Source organism: Notothenia coriiceps, unplaced genomic scaffold (genome assembly GCF_000735185.1).
Source record: "Notothenia coriiceps isolate Sejong01 unplaced genomic scaffold, NC01 NC01_scaffold00037244, whole genome shotgun sequence".
Classification (NCBI taxonomy): Eukaryota; Metazoa; Chordata; class Actinopteri; order Perciformes; family Nototheniidae; genus Notothenia; species Notothenia coriiceps.
The window spans coordinates 26,869,834-26,889,794 of record NW_011369945.1 but is presented as its reverse complement, the minus strand read 5'-3'; the positions used below and the strand labels follow the sequence as shown (position 1 = coordinate 26,889,794).

At 39.6% G+C, this 19,961-nt stretch overlaps 1 protein-coding gene across 1 annotated transcript in view; it reads left to right on the top strand.

Moving 5' to 3' along the window:
* The window catches only part of LOC104965491 (ryanodine receptor 3-like), a 39,165-nt gene extending 19,840 nt beyond the window's left edge, over window positions 1-19,325 (top strand). The window contains exons 4-14 of the mRNA XM_010794443.1: window positions 2,711-2,722; window positions 3,150-3,224; window positions 3,702-3,780; window positions 4,223-4,335; window positions 11,493-11,592; window positions 11,808-11,901; window positions 13,410-13,484; window positions 14,879-15,035; window positions 16,824-16,988; window positions 18,843-18,964; window positions 19,109-19,325. Coding sequence (XP_010792745.1) covers window positions 2,711-2,722; window positions 3,150-3,224; window positions 3,702-3,780; window positions 4,223-4,335; window positions 11,493-11,592; window positions 11,808-11,901; window positions 13,410-13,484; window positions 14,879-15,035; window positions 16,824-16,988; window positions 18,843-18,964; window positions 19,109-19,325 — 1,209 coding nt within the window. The remainder of the gene's footprint in view (window positions 1-2,710; window positions 2,723-3,149; window positions 3,225-3,701; window positions 3,781-4,222; window positions 4,336-11,492; window positions 11,593-11,807; window positions 11,902-13,409; window positions 13,485-14,878; window positions 15,036-16,823; window positions 16,989-18,842; window positions 18,965-19,108) is intronic.
* The last annotated feature ends 636 nt before the right edge of the window (window positions 19,326-19,961 follow it).

Genomic DNA, 19,961 nt, shown 5'->3' with positions numbered 1-19,961 from the left:
CAGCATTGAAAAAGTGATTAGTGTGCTATTTCCTATCCTCAGGCTGTTCCATATAAGACAAGCGATTTATATGAAGTGAACATTTAAGTTAATTACTTAGTCATGCTATAGTATAATGGCTGTGTAAGGCTTAAGCTACGAGAAAGCACACACTCTGTTTTATTATTATAACACCAAGCAGGCAGTGTTCAGGATATTGGCTCAATATCAGGTATTAATACACAGCCAGCAAAATCATCCATATGTTTTAATTTTACACCGGCCCATAACACAGTTTCTAAATGAATAACCGAAAAAATAAATCAATGATTGACAATCGTTTAGAACTAGTTAAGTGTTTCATAAAGTATAAACTACATTTTTGTGTGAGTGTATTAGACCTACTGTAAATGTGATTGCTTTGGTAGTTTTGCTACAATTGACTATAACCCAAAGATATTTATCCACTGTATGTATTTGATAACAAACGTTTCCACCTGATCTAGAATCACTGAAGGCTACTGTAGATGGACAGCAGTGGTAACATCCTGACATTTGAGCAAAAAAAGCATAATTATGCAATAGTACAGAATTAAAAAGTAAAACGTTTCTTACTATTAACCCAAAGTTTAGTCTTCTTTCGTCCGCCGTTTTCCGCGTAATATACATTTTAGCTCGGCCTTCCGTGTGCCAAAAAGTTTGTTTATCTTCAGGCGCTAACATTACTAAAGGATATCAACACACATGTTACGGCCTCAAAGCGTAGGTGGCAAACTTATTTGTTAAGGAAAATGTCATGGTTAAATACTAGTACTTTAATTCCAAAAGTGTGTGAGACTGCAGATATACTTTTTATGTTGTTCCGCCTCTTTTATACAATTTCCCGATTATTCCGATACAACTTGAATGCATCGTCAACCGCGAGAGGTACATTTCAAATCAGGTGACGACGTTTTTACGTGATGAGGTCACAGATAGCCGTTGATTTAAATGTCCAACAGAACCACTAACGTAACTTTGGTGAGTGAAGTGTAGTTAAGAAAAGTTAACGGTAATAGCAGGCGTGAAAAATTAAAACGACTTTTAAGGTAAGCTCCAGCCATGGATGTATCAAAAATGGCGCATACAGTAATGTTGTTGGTCACTTAGCCTAACTCATGACTTGCTTAGTACTATCATGTCTGGACGTTGGCTATGTTACACCAGTTGTCTGTAAGCTAGCTTCATTTAACAGCCCTGAAATGAAAAGGGTTTTAAAGAGTGTTTGCTTGAACTTGATGTTTAAGGCTCCTAGTATGTTTCCAGCTACCTTGAATGATGTATTTGAAGTGAACAGAAAGATTATTAGACTGTTATACCTATTTTTGGTTTGGCAGTTATGTGGACAGTCGTTAAAAGTCATTAAATTCTCATTTACTGTTGCTAAGATGTTTACAGTTACCTGTCTTCTGGTGGCGAAGTTTTCTCCATATAGCACGGTTTAATGCCAATGATAGGGGCTCCGCTTACAAGCAAAGCCATGCACAACTGTTCACAACTGATAAGGCCTATTTAAAGCTAAATTGTACATCTTATTGCTTTAACTTTAACAGTATCCTATGCAAATACTTGTTAGGTCAGTATGTGCTTAATGTGCTAAGTGTTGCCATTGAGCAGTCTGTCATGACACATAGGATGCATATAATGACTGGCACTGTCCGCATGACTTCACACATGTTAGACCTGTAAGCCAATTACATTTACCAAACCTTTCCATAACCATTTACTTAACACACCCAATCCCCCCCTAAATGCACACAAAAAAATCAACACAAACCTTTCTGTTTTTGTTTGTTTATCTACTGCTCTCCCAGTGTAAGCTGTTTAGGATACAGCACTAACTGGAGGGGCACCAAAGCAAAGGTCACAGTTCCTGACATTGATGTGTCAGCATGACACCAGGCCTGAAATACAGGCCGGCTCTCTCTCTCTCTCTCTCTCTCTCTCTCTCTCTCTCTCTCTCTCTCTCTGTGTAACCCCTCCGTCGCTCCCAGCTGTTGCCGGATAATCTTCCCATTTTTCTTTTGATCAAATTCTTTTTCCATTTTTGTATGTCTTATATAAGCCATCTGGGAGAGGCTTGGTTGCCAAAAGAGATTCATTTCCGTGTCAAATTTAGAAGACAGTTGGGAGTTCCCTTTAAGTCACACTAAATGTGACCCCGCAAGCAAACACACAAACTAACACTGACAACTGGAAAAGACACAGGATAGCCTGCATGTATTGAACTGGATAAACGTCAGTGGGTGGCACATTAGTTGGCACAATCCTAGCTGTTTCTGTGAGAAGTTTAAATATTGTTTGTCAAATAAAATTACAGTCAAATCTGTTTGAATAGACCCACTAAGTTAGGGCCGGGCCATATGGCCGGAATCTCTTCTCCAAATATGAGTTGTTTAATATCTCCATAACGAAGTTTATAAAGATAACATTTTTTGTACTCAATAACTCGATAATAAAAAGTCTTTGTAGAAAAAAGAAACACAAAGTATAATAATGGCCAACTTAATATATAGTTTGTGAGAATAGAAGGTTTGTTTATAACCCCTTATACCCAATGTGATAATGACAACATTTAGGTCTGGGACTTTGTGACTGAATGTCCATACATTCTTTTAATAAGAATTTTTGATACAGAGATTATTTGGATCTCACTGCTTATGGTACCTCTTTTTTCTCCTGCTGCTAGAAGTTGATTAAAAGGGTAAGTAGAATTTTCTTCTTTATCTCCTGACGTGGAGAAAACAAATATTTCTTTCCTCTTTTCTTTTTATTAACCCAACATTTACTTTCTATTGTGACACAATTCATCACAATTATTCTTGTTTGTCACAAGAATGGGCAAGCTGTCTGATGAGTGCGGCACCGTTCGTGTTTGATTGTTTGTGTGTTTTCCTCCCTCTTTCTTTGTCTGTTTCCTGCTTGCACTTGGTATGAATGTCCAAAGTGGAAGATAATTTTTTGAACTGCAGCTTACAGGTGGAAAGTCTTACTGTAACTTGATATCTGACGTACAGGTGAAATGGGGTTACTAACGTGGACTAAAGATGCGATAAGTCAAACCTGATAGGGTCCAGAGGAGAAGGATGCTAGAATAAGAGAATAATCTATTTCCTGTGTTTTTCCTGCAGGCGGGTCAGGGGGGTGGACACCGGACCTTGCTCTACGGTCATGCCATCCTACTTCGCCACTCCTTCAGCGATATGGTAAGTATCAAAAACACAATTTAACACAAGAGTTACTGAAAACAAATGCTTGTGACGCCTGCTGAAGTAAGAAACACACAAATATGTAATCTACAGTTCATTTATACTTACGACTAGCGAGATTATCGTGAATTGCAATTAAAAAAACAATCATGATAGGCTGATCGTGGTACATTTCCATTTTCGTGAATATTCCAATTCTTGAAAAAGCTGTTTAACCGGATTTATTTTTATTTTTTAAAACATGATTACTAGACTGTGAGCTTGCTTTTTACAGTTCTGCACACATTTGAGTTTGTGAAGTTTATTGTCTACATAACCACCTCTTCAGCTAACTCTGATAATGGGTTTTAAGTCCTAAACTATTTACTTTGAAAAAAAAAGAAATAATTTAAGGTATAGAAAAAGCTGTCTACCAATCTGGGCTCGTAATAAAGTGTCCTTTGACCTAACACTAACTGATTTCTCACTCCTTAGTACCTGACCTGTTTGAAAACATCGAGGTCTCTGACAGACAAGCTGTCATTTGATGTCGGCTTACAAGAAGATTCGATAGGTACAGTATGACTAACAGGCACTTTACACAGTCCACTTGCAGTTATTTTCTTTTTACTGCTTTTTTTTTATAGATTTCTGTCGTAGCCATTTCAGCAAGTAACCTCTTGATGGAATTGAAACCCATGGGAGAAATACTGTAAAACAAAGTTAGAGTGCTACATTTGACATCTGAACTACATGAATTCTTAAAGCCATTTTCCAGCAGAACCAATTTGCTGATCCAGTGTTCCTCAGATGACGGCTGTTTTATGCTTTTTTTTCTTGCAAGTCAGAAAAGACAGGCGCTTTTACAAAAGAGAACAAGTAGCCATCTAAAATAACAAGTATATGAATGTGTTGGACAATACACCTGCTCAATTGTATGTATCTTGTCTAATTGAAAACAAATATATACCGTGTATATATATATATGAATAAAGTTGTTGTCTTTATGCTAACAGGAGAGGCCTGCTGGTGGACCATCCACCCTGCGTCCAAGCAGAGATCCGAGGGAGAGAAGGTCCGCATCGGAGACGACCTGATCCTAGTCAGCGTGTCCACAGAGAGATACCTGGTAGGTCCAATATCTCAACAATTTATTTTTTGACGCTTACCTGCAACTGGGAGAAAATGAAAAGCTTAAAATAACATTTGTTGTTTTCATCACAAGGAAAAACGAGCCATAGAGGTTAAGTAACGAAGACACTCAAGCTGATTTCTCGGTTCAAATATATCAAATAAAACAAAAATAAACTTTCATTTACTTCCATAATTGTAGCAGTACTTAGTGTCATACATATCTTAAAATATCTTTAACAAAATAAAAACATGCAATTTAATTATTGAAGATTTCAGAAAAGGTTGCTAATGCTGTTTGTTGGTCAATTCAACAGTTACTGGATTTAAATATAATATGTATTTTCCAACACAGTGTATAGATACCAACACAAACTTCAGTGCAGTGTTTAAAGGAGACCTATCATGCAAAATGCACTTTTTTATGTCTTTTAAAAATATGTGTCCCCGGTGTGTCGGGGAAAATAAACCCTCTCTCTTTTCCTCCGTACCCAAATCTCTAAAAACGGGGGAACAACGGAGCTGATCGGTCAACATGAAGTAATATCTGAAATGTGGACCCACGGCCCTATCAGAAAGTTGCTATCAGAAACAATGCCCGACTGTTTTGGGCGTAATATGGTCGGCAGGGCTCGAGGTTAAGGACGTCCCGTCGTCCCGGGGCCGAAAAAAATAGTGTCAGGGAGGATAAAAAATAATTTTGGGACGAATTTGGGACGAGAGTTAAAATAAAAATACCCTGCTAACTCTACTACAAACGGCGATGAAAATGAAATCNAGTCTGATTTAACACTTGATGAGATTTCACATCATTCATCCACATCTGTGAAGTAACTAAAGACGTTAAATACATGTAGTGGAGGAGAAGTACACAGTTTACCTCTGAACTGTAGAGGAGTAGAAGTACAAAGTAGCATCAAATGTAAAGTACAAGTACCTCAGAATTGTACTTAAGTACTTGAGTAGATCTACTGAGTAACTTCCCAGCTCTCCTAATGCTTCAGAGTGTCTGACAGCTCTCTCATTAATCTAAACGCTGAATGTCACAACACATTTACTTCAAACTAAACTGCAAAATGCCACGAGTCATCCACACGCTGTCCTCTCTAAACACACATCATTCATCTTTGACACTGCAACAGAGGGGTAAACAATTAGTTTGTTTTAATGGACTTCACAACATCTGCGCTTATTTATTCATCTGAAGCGTGTCCTCAGGTAGCAGCAGAGGAAACTCGTGACACTGAAACATGACAGGAGATAATTATGCAATATGTTCAGCAGGCCAAAGCCACACACACACACACACACACACACACACACACACACACACACACACACACACACACACACACACACACACACACACACACACACACACACACACACACAGGCTCAACACTGATACTTGTGTTTGGATATTACTCCATAAAAGTCATTATAATTCTGCTGATTCCTCCCATCTCTCTGCTTTCATGCGTCTCCTCTCATAACGCATCTTTGTTTAGACGGTTCAAATTCACACAATGACCCGCTTCGATGTAATTAAGGTAATTGGGAAGAGTGCAACAACACAACCAAGAAGCAGTGAATGCAGATGTGAATAATGAATGGAGAGCAATTAAGGACAAATGATTGTGAGACAGCAACGACTCAAAAACAGGCGAGAAGTGTCTTATTTAAAGTCTTAAATGTTGGTGTGTTTCTGGAATAAGGTCTAACACAAGATTAAGAGATTTAGATGTTTTGTTTTACGGCATAAAAAACGTTAGTACATTTAAAAAATATATATTTGAGATGACAATAACATCTGACAAAAAAATATATATAAATAAATGTTCAAATTAAAAAAGTTATAATAACAATAATAAATACTAAAAGCAGGCGAGAGATACAAGCTACAAGGATACGACACTATGATGGGATGACAATAACATCTACCAAAAAATAAACAATAATATTTAAAACAAATAAATAAATAATAAAATACAAATAAATAAATAAAAACATTTAAAATTAAATAAATGCAAACAAATAAATAATAATACCAATACTAAATACTAAAAGCAAAACAGAGTTGAAAAGATCCTTTCAACATCATTAACAATGTTGCGCAACATTTGCAGGGATATTCACACGACATTAGACAAAATAAAATAATGGTACTCTTGATTTTCTAGTTGTAGGCTATGTTATCCAAACGAGGCGATAGTGGTCCGTGTGTGTGTGACTCCACCCCCCCCCCTCTCATTGACTTGCTCCCAATTGATGCGGAGATATGGATCTGCGCAGCGTGAAACGCCTTCAGCTCTGATGGAGGACCGGAGCTTTAGTCAGAGCTCTTTCCCTCACATTATTCTTTATGATTGTTGGAGGGTTTTAACAGCGGGAGGGTCTGCAGTAAATGATCTGGAGTAAATGTTCCCCGCCCTCTGATTCAGAGTCTGTTCCCCTGCTAATTGTGACTAATGAGCCTCTCAGTTATTAGATCAATGACTCAGAGTTCCCTCGTCGTCACGCTCTCTGTGTCTGCTGGACGCTTTCCGGATCACCTGTGGCTCTGAATGTGGGTTACTGTCACTTATATTTCACATCTCACTCTGAGCACAGGGTAAAGCTTGAGAGGTGGTTTCAAAGAGGGACAAAATAAATGTGGTCAAAGGAGACGAGTAAGGAGCTAAAGTGTCATTTTATAGTCTACCAGAAAAAATGCTTTAAAAAGTCAAGTAAAGAATAAAATAATAATAATAAAACTAATGGAAAAAATTAATTTAAACAAGAGTCTGGTGAGAGTACAAAAAATGACATTAAAATTGTGTTTATAACTGGAAAAGGTTTACTTAAATAATAAATGCATTATATTCATCATAGACAGTGATACTGCAGTGTGTGTGTGTGTGTGTGTGTGTGTGTGTGTGTGTGTGTGTGTGTGTCTGGCTGTGAAAGGTAGATAACCACGCTCCTCATAAGCCCAGCAGGACGGTAACAGAACCACCCAGTCTTTTTTTTGTCTTGTCTCTCTTGCCAGTTTATTTTTGTAATCATGTTTATTCTCCTCTCCTTTCCAGATAAAGAATCCTCCGCCTCCTCCACCCAGCCTCCATCAGTGACATTAGGAAGCACGAAGGACAGCCCCCCTAAATCCAGAACCTCTCTCACTGGAGGTTTTCTGCAGTCGGTTCTGACCCAGAAGGCCCGGCTGCTCTCCCAGAGGGGGGACATGCTGCCCTCCGCTCTGCCCAAGAACCTGCTGCCTCTCCTGGGCAGAGGGCTCAGCATGGGGCCCCTCCCTGGAGCTCAGGAGCTACTGAGGAGGGGGAAACCTCCGTCAGCCGCAGATCCAGGACCAGGCGGCGCTGCAACCACCGAGCAGACACACACACACTCCGCCACACTGCCAAACACACACACTCCTGAGCTGTCACACACACTTACACACACTCCTGAGCTGTCACACACACTTACACACACTCCTGAGCTGGAGGAGGTCACCACTGGGGTCAAGATTCTGGACCCAGACCCAGAAACAGAGGCTCCATCATCGGGTAAGACAGGGTTCCTTTGTTCAATTTTTAAATGTTTTATCCTCGTATGCACAAAGCTACAGTGTAGAAATTGCAATGGAATTCTTCCGACCTGAGCTCCTCCAAAGATGCAACATATATAATAAGAAATATTGCAAAAAGTCTATAAATATGTCAATAGAATATGATGATGTACAAGAACAGAATATGAAATTAAATAATGTACATTAAGACAACATTAAATACGGTTTATTGCGGTGATCACTATTTATATAAATATATATATATTTGACCTATGCACTCAGTCAGTCAGTATCTGAGATCTGCAACTAAAGTTTATTTTAATTATGAATTATTGTTTATTTTGTATTATTAATCTGAATCTGCAAAGTAACTAAAGCTATAAGATACATTTAGTGCAGTATATATAATATTTACCTCTGAGATGTAGTAAAGAATATAGTACAAGTTAAAGGTCACCTATCATGCTATTTGTAGGCAATAGCATAGGTCTCAGATATATACAAATATATAAAAAACATGTCTATGAAGTGTTTTGCTCAAAATACCAAACAGATCACCCATTCTAGCCACGCCTCATATCCCTCTATTTCACTTCCTGTTTCAAAAGTGCTGATTTGGGGTATAAAGGTTTATTAAAAAATAAAAAATAAAAAAAAAAGGAGAAGGGGGCTGAGCTCATGCGGGACCCGGCAGCTACCGTCTAAACTAAATACTGCCGTGATGAAACGCCATATCNGACACACCGGGGGATACATGTTTATGTATAAAAGACATCAAAACGTGCATTCAGTTATAAAATAGGCAGAGCTTACCTTAAAGGGGACCTATCATGCAAAATGCACGTTTTGATGTCTTTTATACATAAACATGTATCCCCCGGTGTGTCAGGGAACTCACCCTGTCTCTTTTCCTCCGTACCCAAATCTATAAAAACGGGGAACAACGGAGCTGATCCAGATTTGCGTTGATTTGACGTCATATCTGAAATGTGGACCCACGGCCCTATCAGAAACGTTGCTATCAGAAACAATGCCCGACTGTTTTGGACGTAATATGGTCGGTGTTTACATTAGCATCGCTAACACTCAGAGCTAACCTGTACTGGAGAGCATGTGTGTGAAGAAGCAGGAAGTAAAAAGGAACTCACCTTGTGGTATAACCGGCAAGAGAGAAAGCCTTTGAGCTCCATACTGTTTCAGAGATAATCCTTGATAATCCATGATATGGCGTTTCATCACCGCAGTATCTGCCAATGGAATCTCCCTCGTGAGAAGGCATAAGCTGCGCCCCCTCCTTTTTTTAATCAATTTTTATTTTTTTAAAGTTTTATACATAAAATCAGCACTTTTGAAACAGGAAGTGAAATAGAGGGATATGAGGCATGGCTAGAATGGGTGATCTGTTTGGTATTTTGAGCAAAACACTTCATAGACATGTTTTTTATGTATTGTTATATATCTGAGACCTATGCTATTGCCTAAAAATAGCATGATAGGTGACCTTTAACTTGTAGCTTGCTTTTCCAAAGTGTAATTAACCAAATTGATGAAAACAGTTCAGATGATGAGACATTACGGTCAGTTTTTTAATTAAGATGCCATGAACCAAAGCATTCCCAAAAGTAAGATGCAGCCTTATATAACTGACCTTTATCAACAGAATCATCTGTTTTAAACTCACCATCCCACACTTGATAGAAGATGCTGTTTTGAAAGATGAAGGGTTAATTGCAGTTCGAGCTATTCTCATTAAATCAGCAGGCCTCTGCTCCGTTTCTCATTACCAGATAAGAGGTTTCAGGCTCATGAATATTTAAAGTTTTTCAGACAGTCTGGATGCATCAAATATAGCCTCTATCAGCTCTCATTTTACTTTTGTCTGGTTTGTTTACCAGATCTCACAAAGTTCAGATTGTTTTTTTGTTTGTGCGTCTCAGACGGAATAGTCTGCCTCTACACTTGCAAGAGTTTAGATGCAGACATTGCTTCTAGTGTAGAGAACAGTGGTTGTGTTTTTGGAGATGATACGCCTCACATAGCTGGAGTTATCTTCTTTGGTTCACTGTCTGTCTCGAAAAGGCACTTTAGAAAGTTTCATAGCCGTCGGTTAGCTCTGATACTCGTCTCACACCAGGCCTCTTCAGAGTGGCAGGGCAATTCAAGGGGAAATCTTAAAAAACGTGCCACTGCTGTCTGTAATACAAATCGGAATACCTGTAAAGCTCTCTTGTGCAGCTTTCTTTGAAAAATATACAATTTTTTTTTCTGGAAATGCACCCATCTGAGTGATCTGCTGAGAGTTAATGCTGTCTCTCTCATGCAGTGCTTCACACCCGACCTCAATTAACTTACTTAAGAGAGAGGAGAGGCAGAGAGGGAAATGGAAAGAAGGAGGGACAGCGACGGGCCACGCATAGGAGAGAGCAGCACTGGCCCTTCATGGAGGAACATTTCCAATTAAAGCAAAGCTCCAGACTTTTATCTCCCCCGATGGAAACCCCAAACACCTGTTTCTACTCACAGAAGCTCAGATTTTGAAGAATGGGACACATCAGATATTCAGGCAAAAGTAATCTGTGCTCCATCACTGTTAATAGTCTTGGCGGTTGGGACACAACCTGTATTCCTCTGCCTCTGTGTGCACTGACGGCTGCACTGAAATATATGGAATACTGTACAGATTTAAAATACATGGGATCATTTTCAGGGGAATGAAATGTGATGTTAGACACTTATAGGTTTTTGCCAATTAACACTTCAGCACTTTTCAGGATAAATCTGAAGGATCTTATTGAGCTATCACTCGCCTCTGAATCCTGGGGAAATGGGAGCGGCTCCAAGTGTTTCTGCTGGAAGGAGTTGTTGCAGAGTATTATCTGGACATAGCTTTGTTGAGAAACACTGATGCAGCAGTGGTTTGAGCCCACAGCGTTATAACACGGTTTGGCTTCTACAGAGAGAGGGCATAAAGTTATTTTCATCTTTTTTCAAATCCCTACCCCTGCTTTGTGTAGTGTGGCTGTTGTGTAATAGAAGCTTTGAACGAAGAACGCGGAGGCGTGTGGCGCTAGTGCGTTGGTGTTGGGATCAGGGGGAGCACAGGTTCAAACCCCACTGCAGTCAGCATGTTGTTGTGTCCCTGAGACACTTCGCCCCAAATTGCTCCTGTGGGGATTGTCCACAGGATTGAGTATGTAAGTCCCTTTGGATAAAAGCGTCTAACAAGTGACATGTCATGTAATGTAAAAGAACCAAGCGAGTCTTGTCCAAACTGAACATGTTTACTTTATATGAATTTTACAGTTTCCAACAAGAACGGTGGAAGACGGAGAAAATGCACTTGACTCATATTCATTTCAAAATCATAACAGGAAGAAGCAAGAGCAGGACACATACTTGCACTTCAAAATAAAAGCATTTCCTATGACACATGTTAACCTTAACTTCTGTCAAGAAGCAAATAAACAAATGTTTTTACCGCCTTAAATAAAATAAGTTACAACAATGGCTGAATCTCACTGTTGGTCCATGTTTCCATCTTGCTAAAACAACTTCTTTACCGGCACTCTCCACTCATCAGCGCTGAATGACACGCTTCTCTCTTGCAGCACCTCTCTAACTCCAATGGACACGCCCAGGTGGACGCGTCCTTCATGCAGACCCTGTGGAACGTCCAGCCCACCTGCTCTTCAGGCAACGTGGCTGTAGGCAAGTTCACCACCTCAGCAACAATAGCACTATCAGTATAAGACAGTTACTTATAGTTTTAATAATGTTTTCAGATTATGACTTATGTGTCTATTAAATGTTGAGCCTGTAAGCAATGAGGAAAACCCCATACAGACATGGTCAAGAGAATAACTGCATGATCAAAGAGTATTGACTGTTTTGTATTACAATGTTGTTTTTGTTGTTAATATTAGGTTATTTGACTGGTGGACATGTGATGCGTCTTTGTCATGGGCATGATGAGAGCTTGTCCATCCCTGGAGCAAACAAGAGTGATGAGGAGCAGAGGTTGGTAGATATTAGGCTCACTAATTTAACTCAATTAGGTCGATCCACAAGTCCAGTTAGTCAATCAACTGTAAAACATTTCAAACTAACAATTGAAAAAGTATTTTCGTTGTATGATCAATAAAACTGTTCTACAACTCTGTTCTGCAATAATTACTGAGCTCAACTGTTTAATAAAACACCTTGTTTACAAAAAGGCTTGTAGAAATAGTGAATGTTTACAGTGGTGTGAAAAGAAGCAATGGTATTATTATGCAGCTTCAACAAATCCATTACGTTTGAACAATCTTTCCACACCTTCATTCTAGGTAAAAAAAATGTAATCCTACTTTTTGTGTTTGTAAATTCAGTTCATGTCCCTTTTCAGTCGGAATTGAGCATAGTAAGCAGACACGGGTCGTTCCTGAAACAAAAGCACTTTAATATCCTTGATTGTTTGCCATCTTAAGGGATGTTGTTTCACAGCTGACCTCTTTGCATTACCTTCCAGAATCAGTATAACAAAAAAGCAGAAAGATAAACCACAAACAATGAGAAATGTCAAGTATGTACACATCAATTCAATTCAATCTTTATTTCAGACTCAAGGTCCATATCACATACAAAATGACAAGATACACATCAATAAATAAGATTAAAAAGCTAAAATACAAAACAAGCAGATAAAAAACATAAAATCAGTCCAATCACAGCTAGCCACACATGCTCAGTGTTTGTAGAGGCTGTTGCGCCAATGTCTCCAAATCATGGAAGAGAACCGAGTAGAACTCTTCACAGGGTCAATTAAAATTGAGATAACATGATTGTCAGAGTCTTCTAGGTGACACATGAATTTGTACATTACATTTCTTAAAAACATCCTTTTGTGGATTTAGAAAATGATTTTATTGATTTAAAAAATAGTTGTATGTATTGATTTAAATTGACATGCATCCGCTAAGAAAAATAGTCCGTTGTTACTGTTTGAACTAACGTACCAACGGCAGGAACTGCTTCGATAGTGTTTTTGAGGAGCTTTTTGATTACAGATTTGAAAACATCGTTGCTTGCTTAATTCAGCACAATTCATTATGTCAAACCTTGGAAAGTATCTAGATATCCCTGCCCTAATGCCAAAGTAACTGCCAACTCCCCTCTCCTGCAGGGGGGCGTGGTCAGTTGCAGCTCACAGAATCAGCCCCCTGCAAAAACAGGGCTGGAAAGAGCAAATAGAGCGAAATGAGGCATGGCTAAAATGCAGGATTTGTTTGGTATTTTGAAAAAAAAAAATATGTATACTTTATATAGGTATGGCCCTACAATATATGTTTCAAATATAGCATGATAGGTCGACTCTAAGATACACTGACACAAATGTTTGAGCAGTGAGACTTCACCAACATCACGGGGATATTCCCTGTGTGTATCTGGAGCAGTAGCAGGGAAAGCCCTCGCAATATTTGATTCCCTGTGTGCCTTGAAAACCTCGTAAATAATAGAAACTGCTTCTCATGTCTTTGTGCTCTCAGGATAGTCAACTATGAAGCGGGGAAGGGAGCGTCAAGGGCTCGCTCTCTTTGGAGACTGGAGCCTCTCAGGATCAGGTAATATACACACAGTGAAGAACATGAGCTGGGAATATAACACAAAGCTCTGACATATTTCTCTCAGAAATGCATGGAGGAGTTGTCTCATTTGATGTGATTCCTTCATGAAGAATACATAGAATCACGGCTTTATGTGCAAATGTCACAGCTTCTCGTGCGGGGTATAAATAAAACCCACCTCCCTCTACTTTGAACTGTCACTACTAATTAGTTGGCAAAGCCCTTTAGAAGGTGCGGCTCTGTTTACCATCCCTTTCAATCTACTCCTCTTCACCCTTCCTCTTCTTCCTCTCTGTAACCAACCACCCACGCTGTTTTCCCTCCACACACATCTCCTGCCAGCTCTCCCTGGGACTGCCTGTCAGTGTGTTCATATTGAAACGGTGCAGGTGCATCCATTAGGGCACATGTTCTCCTTTTCGGCTTAGAGAGGAATTTTTATCAGTGTTTTCTACTCTTGCACTTACCATATAGAGAGCGTTTGAGCTTGACTGACAGTAAACAAATATAAACGTTATCTATCTCTTAAGTTGACGTGTTTATTCCACTTGCATATTGGTTTTTACAAAGTTGTCAAACTATTTTAATTGGGTGATTTAATCTACCACACAGTCTAGGCCAGGGGTTCGAAACTCCTGGGCCACAGCATTATGGTTGCACTCAAAGGGCTTTAAGACTATATAAATATATAATATATATACAATAATGTATTATAATTCATAATTTCCTCTGCATTGGATTATTATTGGATAGGGTAATAACTTAATAATGAACTACGTCTGAAAGCAGAAGTCTAGGGCAAATAATAGCAAGTCTCTTCAGTGCGTATGTCACAAAACAAGATGCATTGTGGGACATGTAGTTTATGGGCAACGTGCCTCTGTAAAGTGGCATGTAACCGTATAATAACATATTATATTCTTTGCATGCTCTTGCGGGGCCACATTAAATGAAGTTGCGGGCCTTGAGTTTGACACCCCTGGTCTAGGGTATATAGAATAAGTTATTCCTGTCAACATGTAAATAAAAACATGCCAGTGGTGTCTTTTATCATGAATTCACAAAGTCAGGATTTATGATTTTGTAAGTTCAACAAGCTAAGGTGAAGCCTTGATGGCTTTTTGACCTTATAACTCTCTGGAGTTCTTGGAATAGTTTGGATAACTCAAGTCAGAGGCATCTATCTCTGGAATATAATTCTACAAATAACAAATACTGCTTTCATATAATACTATACTATAACCCTAATTATAATATTATAGCCTTATCCTAATCTGTAAATACTAGCTTTGAACATGGTAAATTGACATTGAAAAGCTTCACAACTTTCATAACAGCCCTACAATCCAGTGTTGTATCCAAAGTGCATGACCCCAGTTCTCTGTGTTCAGCTGGAGCGGCAGCCACATCCGCTTCGGTCAGGCCTTCAGACTCCGCCACCTCGCGACCGGTCATTACCTGGCCATGACGGAGGACCCCGGACTGGTCCTGCAGGACAGGGAGCGGTCCGACACCACGGCCACTTCCTTCTGCTTCAGGCCCTCCAAGGTCAGTGGCCCATAAAGACATAATGAATTATTCTCTTATCACAAGTATAGCTCTGATGTGCCGTTTTGAGTCAGGCAGCTACGCCATCTGAAAGCTGCCCTGGTGTTGATGTAAATAAATGTTTGTTGTCAACTAACCTCATTAAAAAGAAGACTCAAAATATCTCCTCCTCTGTCCGCTTCATCAAAGGCTCCCGAGACGGTCTGTAAGCTCTTAATGAGCTCATGGCCACAGTACATTGACCTTTTCACAGCTGCTGAGTAGACCGCACTGTAAACGTTCATGCTGTGGACTGACCTAAAAGATACTGCCTGGGATGCAGCTATTTTCAATTATGGAGTTAAGAGGAATCTATCCTCCCCAATACAGTAATAAGATTATAATATTAGGGGATTTCAAAATACCTACTTTACATTCTATGATTTGCTTTTCCTCGTTGATTCATCTCAATTAGCCAGCCTTTGTATTTATTGCACTCTCTGTTTTGAACTCTCTGAGGCATTTGCATTTCTCTGCTTTTAATAGAATGTGTTCTAAAAATAGTCTCACTGACAAAAAAAAACGTGTGAAAGGAAGCAGATGGCTTACTGGAAATTCAAATGTGTGTTTTAGTGATTTTTCAGCGAGGTGGTTATCATGTGATTTAGATTAAGCAGTTAAAAACAGGAGTCTCACTTTTTGTTGTTATTTCTTCCTCTCCCATATTGGTCAGGTGGTTTTGATTCGTTCTCTTGTTTTAAAGCTTCACAATGCAATCAGGTAAACTGTGTATTCTTTCAAAATAAGAGCTGATCACTGTAGATCCCAATCCAATAAACACATGTCTTCATGTGTGAATCCTCCCTTAGTAGCCTGTGTAGAATCAGAGTCAGAAACAGGTGTATTGCCAGTATTGACTTGTCGTGGTGCAGACATAAAATATAAAACAAGAAATCGAATATAAAAAAAAAATCTTTAAGGACAGCGTAATAAAATATAGTTAAATAGCAATAAAATAAAGCAGTCATTTACATGGAAATAGAATGCTGTGAATGAATTATAGGATATAAAATATGAAATATGAAACAAGAAATATGTGCAGTAAGCAGTATGAACATTGTGTGCATTAATGTAATGCATATAGAGACTACGTTGTGGCTGAGGTAAGTGTCAGTGGGGGGGCCTTGTTTAAGAGGCTGGTAGCGGAGGGGAAGAAAGCGCAGCCTCCTGCCAGAGGGGAGGGGGGTGAACAGTTTGTGCCAGGGTGGGAGGGGTCGGCCACTATCTTCCCTGCCCGCAGAAAGGGCTACAGCCACGTAAGCAGTTCAATGCCACGAGTCACCTTCACAGAGGACCATTGTGTCCCTGCAGAGATCCTTTTATCTGCAAAAGGTTCAATATGGAATCCTCCGAGTGCTGTCCACTTTGGAGGCTTTCATTTGCCCTCAGTAATGACTCTTTCCTGCAGGCAATTCTGGATTAAGGAGGATTCATGCTTCTTCTAAAAATATATATGGATATATAAACTCTCTTATTTCTCAACTTCTTCTACCCTCCACTCTTCCTAAAAAAGTCTGCAATGTTGAACACTGGCATTAATATGTTCGCCGCTACTTGCTGTCGTTTTCAATCAGCCGCATCGCTCCATCTCTGCTGAGCGGAAATGTAGCAGAGCTAATGATGCCGCAGCAATCTGCTGGCAGGCCAATGAATGCACTGTCTCTCAACCTGCCTCTGTGATGAGCTTCTAATCTCAATACATCTCAATTTGTCATATTTACATGTGCGTGTGTTTGGTAATGTGTACAGGAAAAAGGCGAGGTGGGCCCAAAGAGAGACATCGATGGCATGGGGGTGCCGGAGATCAAGTACGGAGACTCTGTGTGCTTCGTCATGCACGTAGCGACGGGACTGTGGCTGTCCTACCTGGCGCCTGATGCCAAATCATCTCGCCTGGGACCCCTGAAAAGAAGGGTAAACAGGAAAACATTACATTACACATCGCTGATAATCTGGATCTTAAACTTTACTGAATTATTCCCATGAACATGAAGAAGACTTTCCATTCAACCATTAGAAGCAATGCTATTTTAAATGCAGGACTGTTTATTTAAAAGGTGTATACGTCTGTGTGGATATTAAGATGAAAGCACATGCCTGTAGAAAAGGGTCTTGTGTTTTTCCGCTATAGTTCGCTGTTTAACGGTTGATCAATTGAATATTTACTATCAATAAGCTTTCTTTGTTGTGCAGTTATCTACATTCACTGCTCAAAGTTTATGAATAACCAACAACGCTTACAAGGGTTGGGCTATAACTCCACAGTAACGCTACATTGACTTTTAGTGGGATTGTTTAGTGATAAAATGTTCCTATCAAAATGAAGCACCGTCTAGTTTCAGAATTGAAGGATGAATAAGTTAAACATTTCAGAGACAAAATAATAGGATAAAACAATCCAACTTCCCTCAGTCATTATATATTAGGCTTCTTTCATTTCACCATAATCAGTTTGTAGTGATGTGATGTGTATTATAACTATCGGAAAAATACTAGTTTAATAGCAGTATAGAAACATGTTGCAGGCTGAACATACTTATAGAGTGAAAGTGGCTGGTGCATAATTATAAACCAATTATTGCACTGTTGCATAGTGATACAAATAACTGTATATATATTTGGTGTCTGTGTTTACCGTGAGATCCTGAATGCCTGCCATAGCTCGCCTGCAGCACCTCGGAGCACCGTGTGCACAGTAGCAAATCACACCTTATCAAACCGCTGGCTCGTAAGGCTATTTAAACTCCCGGGCAAATATTTATTTTCTACTCTATTTAAAATCATCGTCTGCCCTGGATACTCTTGACACAACCCCTCTCCCCTCACACTCACCCGTGATGTGCAACCCATTTAAAAAGTGATAATGTGCCACGCTAAGGTAACAGTTGCTTTTGGACGAGACATGGGGGGATTAGGGAGGCGCATGAACGCTGCTCATTGGTGGCAGCGCCTCCTGGGACATCAAACGCCTCCTCATGCCGGTGCCAGGGAGTCCCTGCAGTTTGGCAGGAGACCAATGCACCTGATCTGTAGGAGGTGATGGTCAGCCTACACTTGAGACCCCCAACCCTAACCCCTCTTCTTAATTATGCTGCTTAATTACAGTGAGTCAGGTTTCCCTGAGCAGTAGTGATATAAACCCAACCTGTTTCAGGAGACTCTCCCTTCATGCATTACATACTTAAAGGGGGAGTCAGCATTCTGGAAAAGGTTGTTGATATTTGAACTCAACACCGAAAGAAACCCCCCCCCCCCCCCCCCCCTTCAGTTTTATAGCATTCCTGCTGGTCCTCAACAAGTTATAAAAGGCAATGAATTCTATTTGAAGGTCAATAACATATTATAAATAATCTAATAATTATTGAATGTATGAAGGTGTCTCAAATCAATCGTTTAATAGTCTTAAATATTTTCCACATCGAAAGTAGGATGTGATTAATCACGCTTTCTAACATTGCCTTTCAGAATCTCCCACAAATGTGTATAAATATTGAAATATTTACCAAATGTCTGTCGCATTAACTTCACCCAGATAAGGATGGCGGAACAAACCATGCAGCTACATTTTGATTGCATGCTTAATGCAAATGTAATTGGTTTGTTTTCCATTTCTCACAGCTGTTCAAACGCCCATGTTTTAGAAACAAAATATGAAGTATGTGAGTTGAAAAGACATTTACTGATGCCTGGGTGTTTCGTTGCTGTATAAATGTGATGGTCCTCTTGTGTGGATGAAATGCTTATGTGTGTGTGTGTGTGTTTGCCCAGGCCTGCCTGCACTCTGAGGGCCACATGGACGACGGGCTCATTCTGCAGCGCTGTCAGCATGAGGAGTCTCGCGCTGCTCGCATCATCCGCAACAGCACATTCCTCTTCGCCAACTTTATCAAGTAATGGCTTCATCACAAACCCTTCCATGTCTGTCACACAACACGAGAAAAAAGAAAAGCACACAATGTGGATTCTTGCTGGTTTCATTTAAAGATTTAGAGCTTATTTCTTGTTCTTTCGTCCATCCTGTGTTTTTCCTCCAGGGCTTTGGACAGCATTGCGGAGGGCGAGTCCAAGGCGGTTGCGGGATATGTTGAAGAGGTGCTGCAGACGCTCAACGACCTGATCGAGTATTTCAAACAGCCCGATTCAGAGCTGGAGCACGAGGAGAAGCAGTGTCTCCTCCGTTCACTCATCAAACGCCAAGACCTCTTCAAAGATGAGGTGAGAGTGGAAGATGTGGAGACTCCAACTTCTTAATAAGAAGCTCTAACAAAATGCTGATTGTGCTGGTAACTCCTTGGTAAACCAAATGATACATATTTAATCTAAATGGATGTATTCGATAGATCTATCAAGATGACATTTAAGACAATATATATATTCATGTGTGTCAGATATTTCGAATGAATGCTGTTATGTGTAAATATACATAGCAATAAACTTGATTCGGTTCTGATTCTAAACAGTATAACACACTGCAGTTTTTATATATAATATTCTCATATATTCATTGTGTTAAGTTTTTTAGTTTCTTTTTGAATATTTAAGCTGGTGTCCATACTTTTTTTTATGCTAATTCGTTTTTTTAGATATTTTTATATATTGTTGACCTTCTCTTGCATCTTATTTTCTTAGGTTTATGTTTCCACCATCATACACCAAAGAAAATTCCTTGTATGCAGCGTTTCCGCCAGGGGGGCGTCTTGCTGTCATTAGACGCCCATATTCGCTGAATACGTCCAAACAAATAAATAATTAGAGAAGATCGAGAGTTTTTATCGCTTGAAATTACGAAAAGGAAAAAGGACAAGGACCTCCCCTCTGTTGGAGGGGCAAAGGAGTCTGGTGGGATTCTTTTCGGAGTATTGAAGATCGTTTCCCCGACATCGGCGG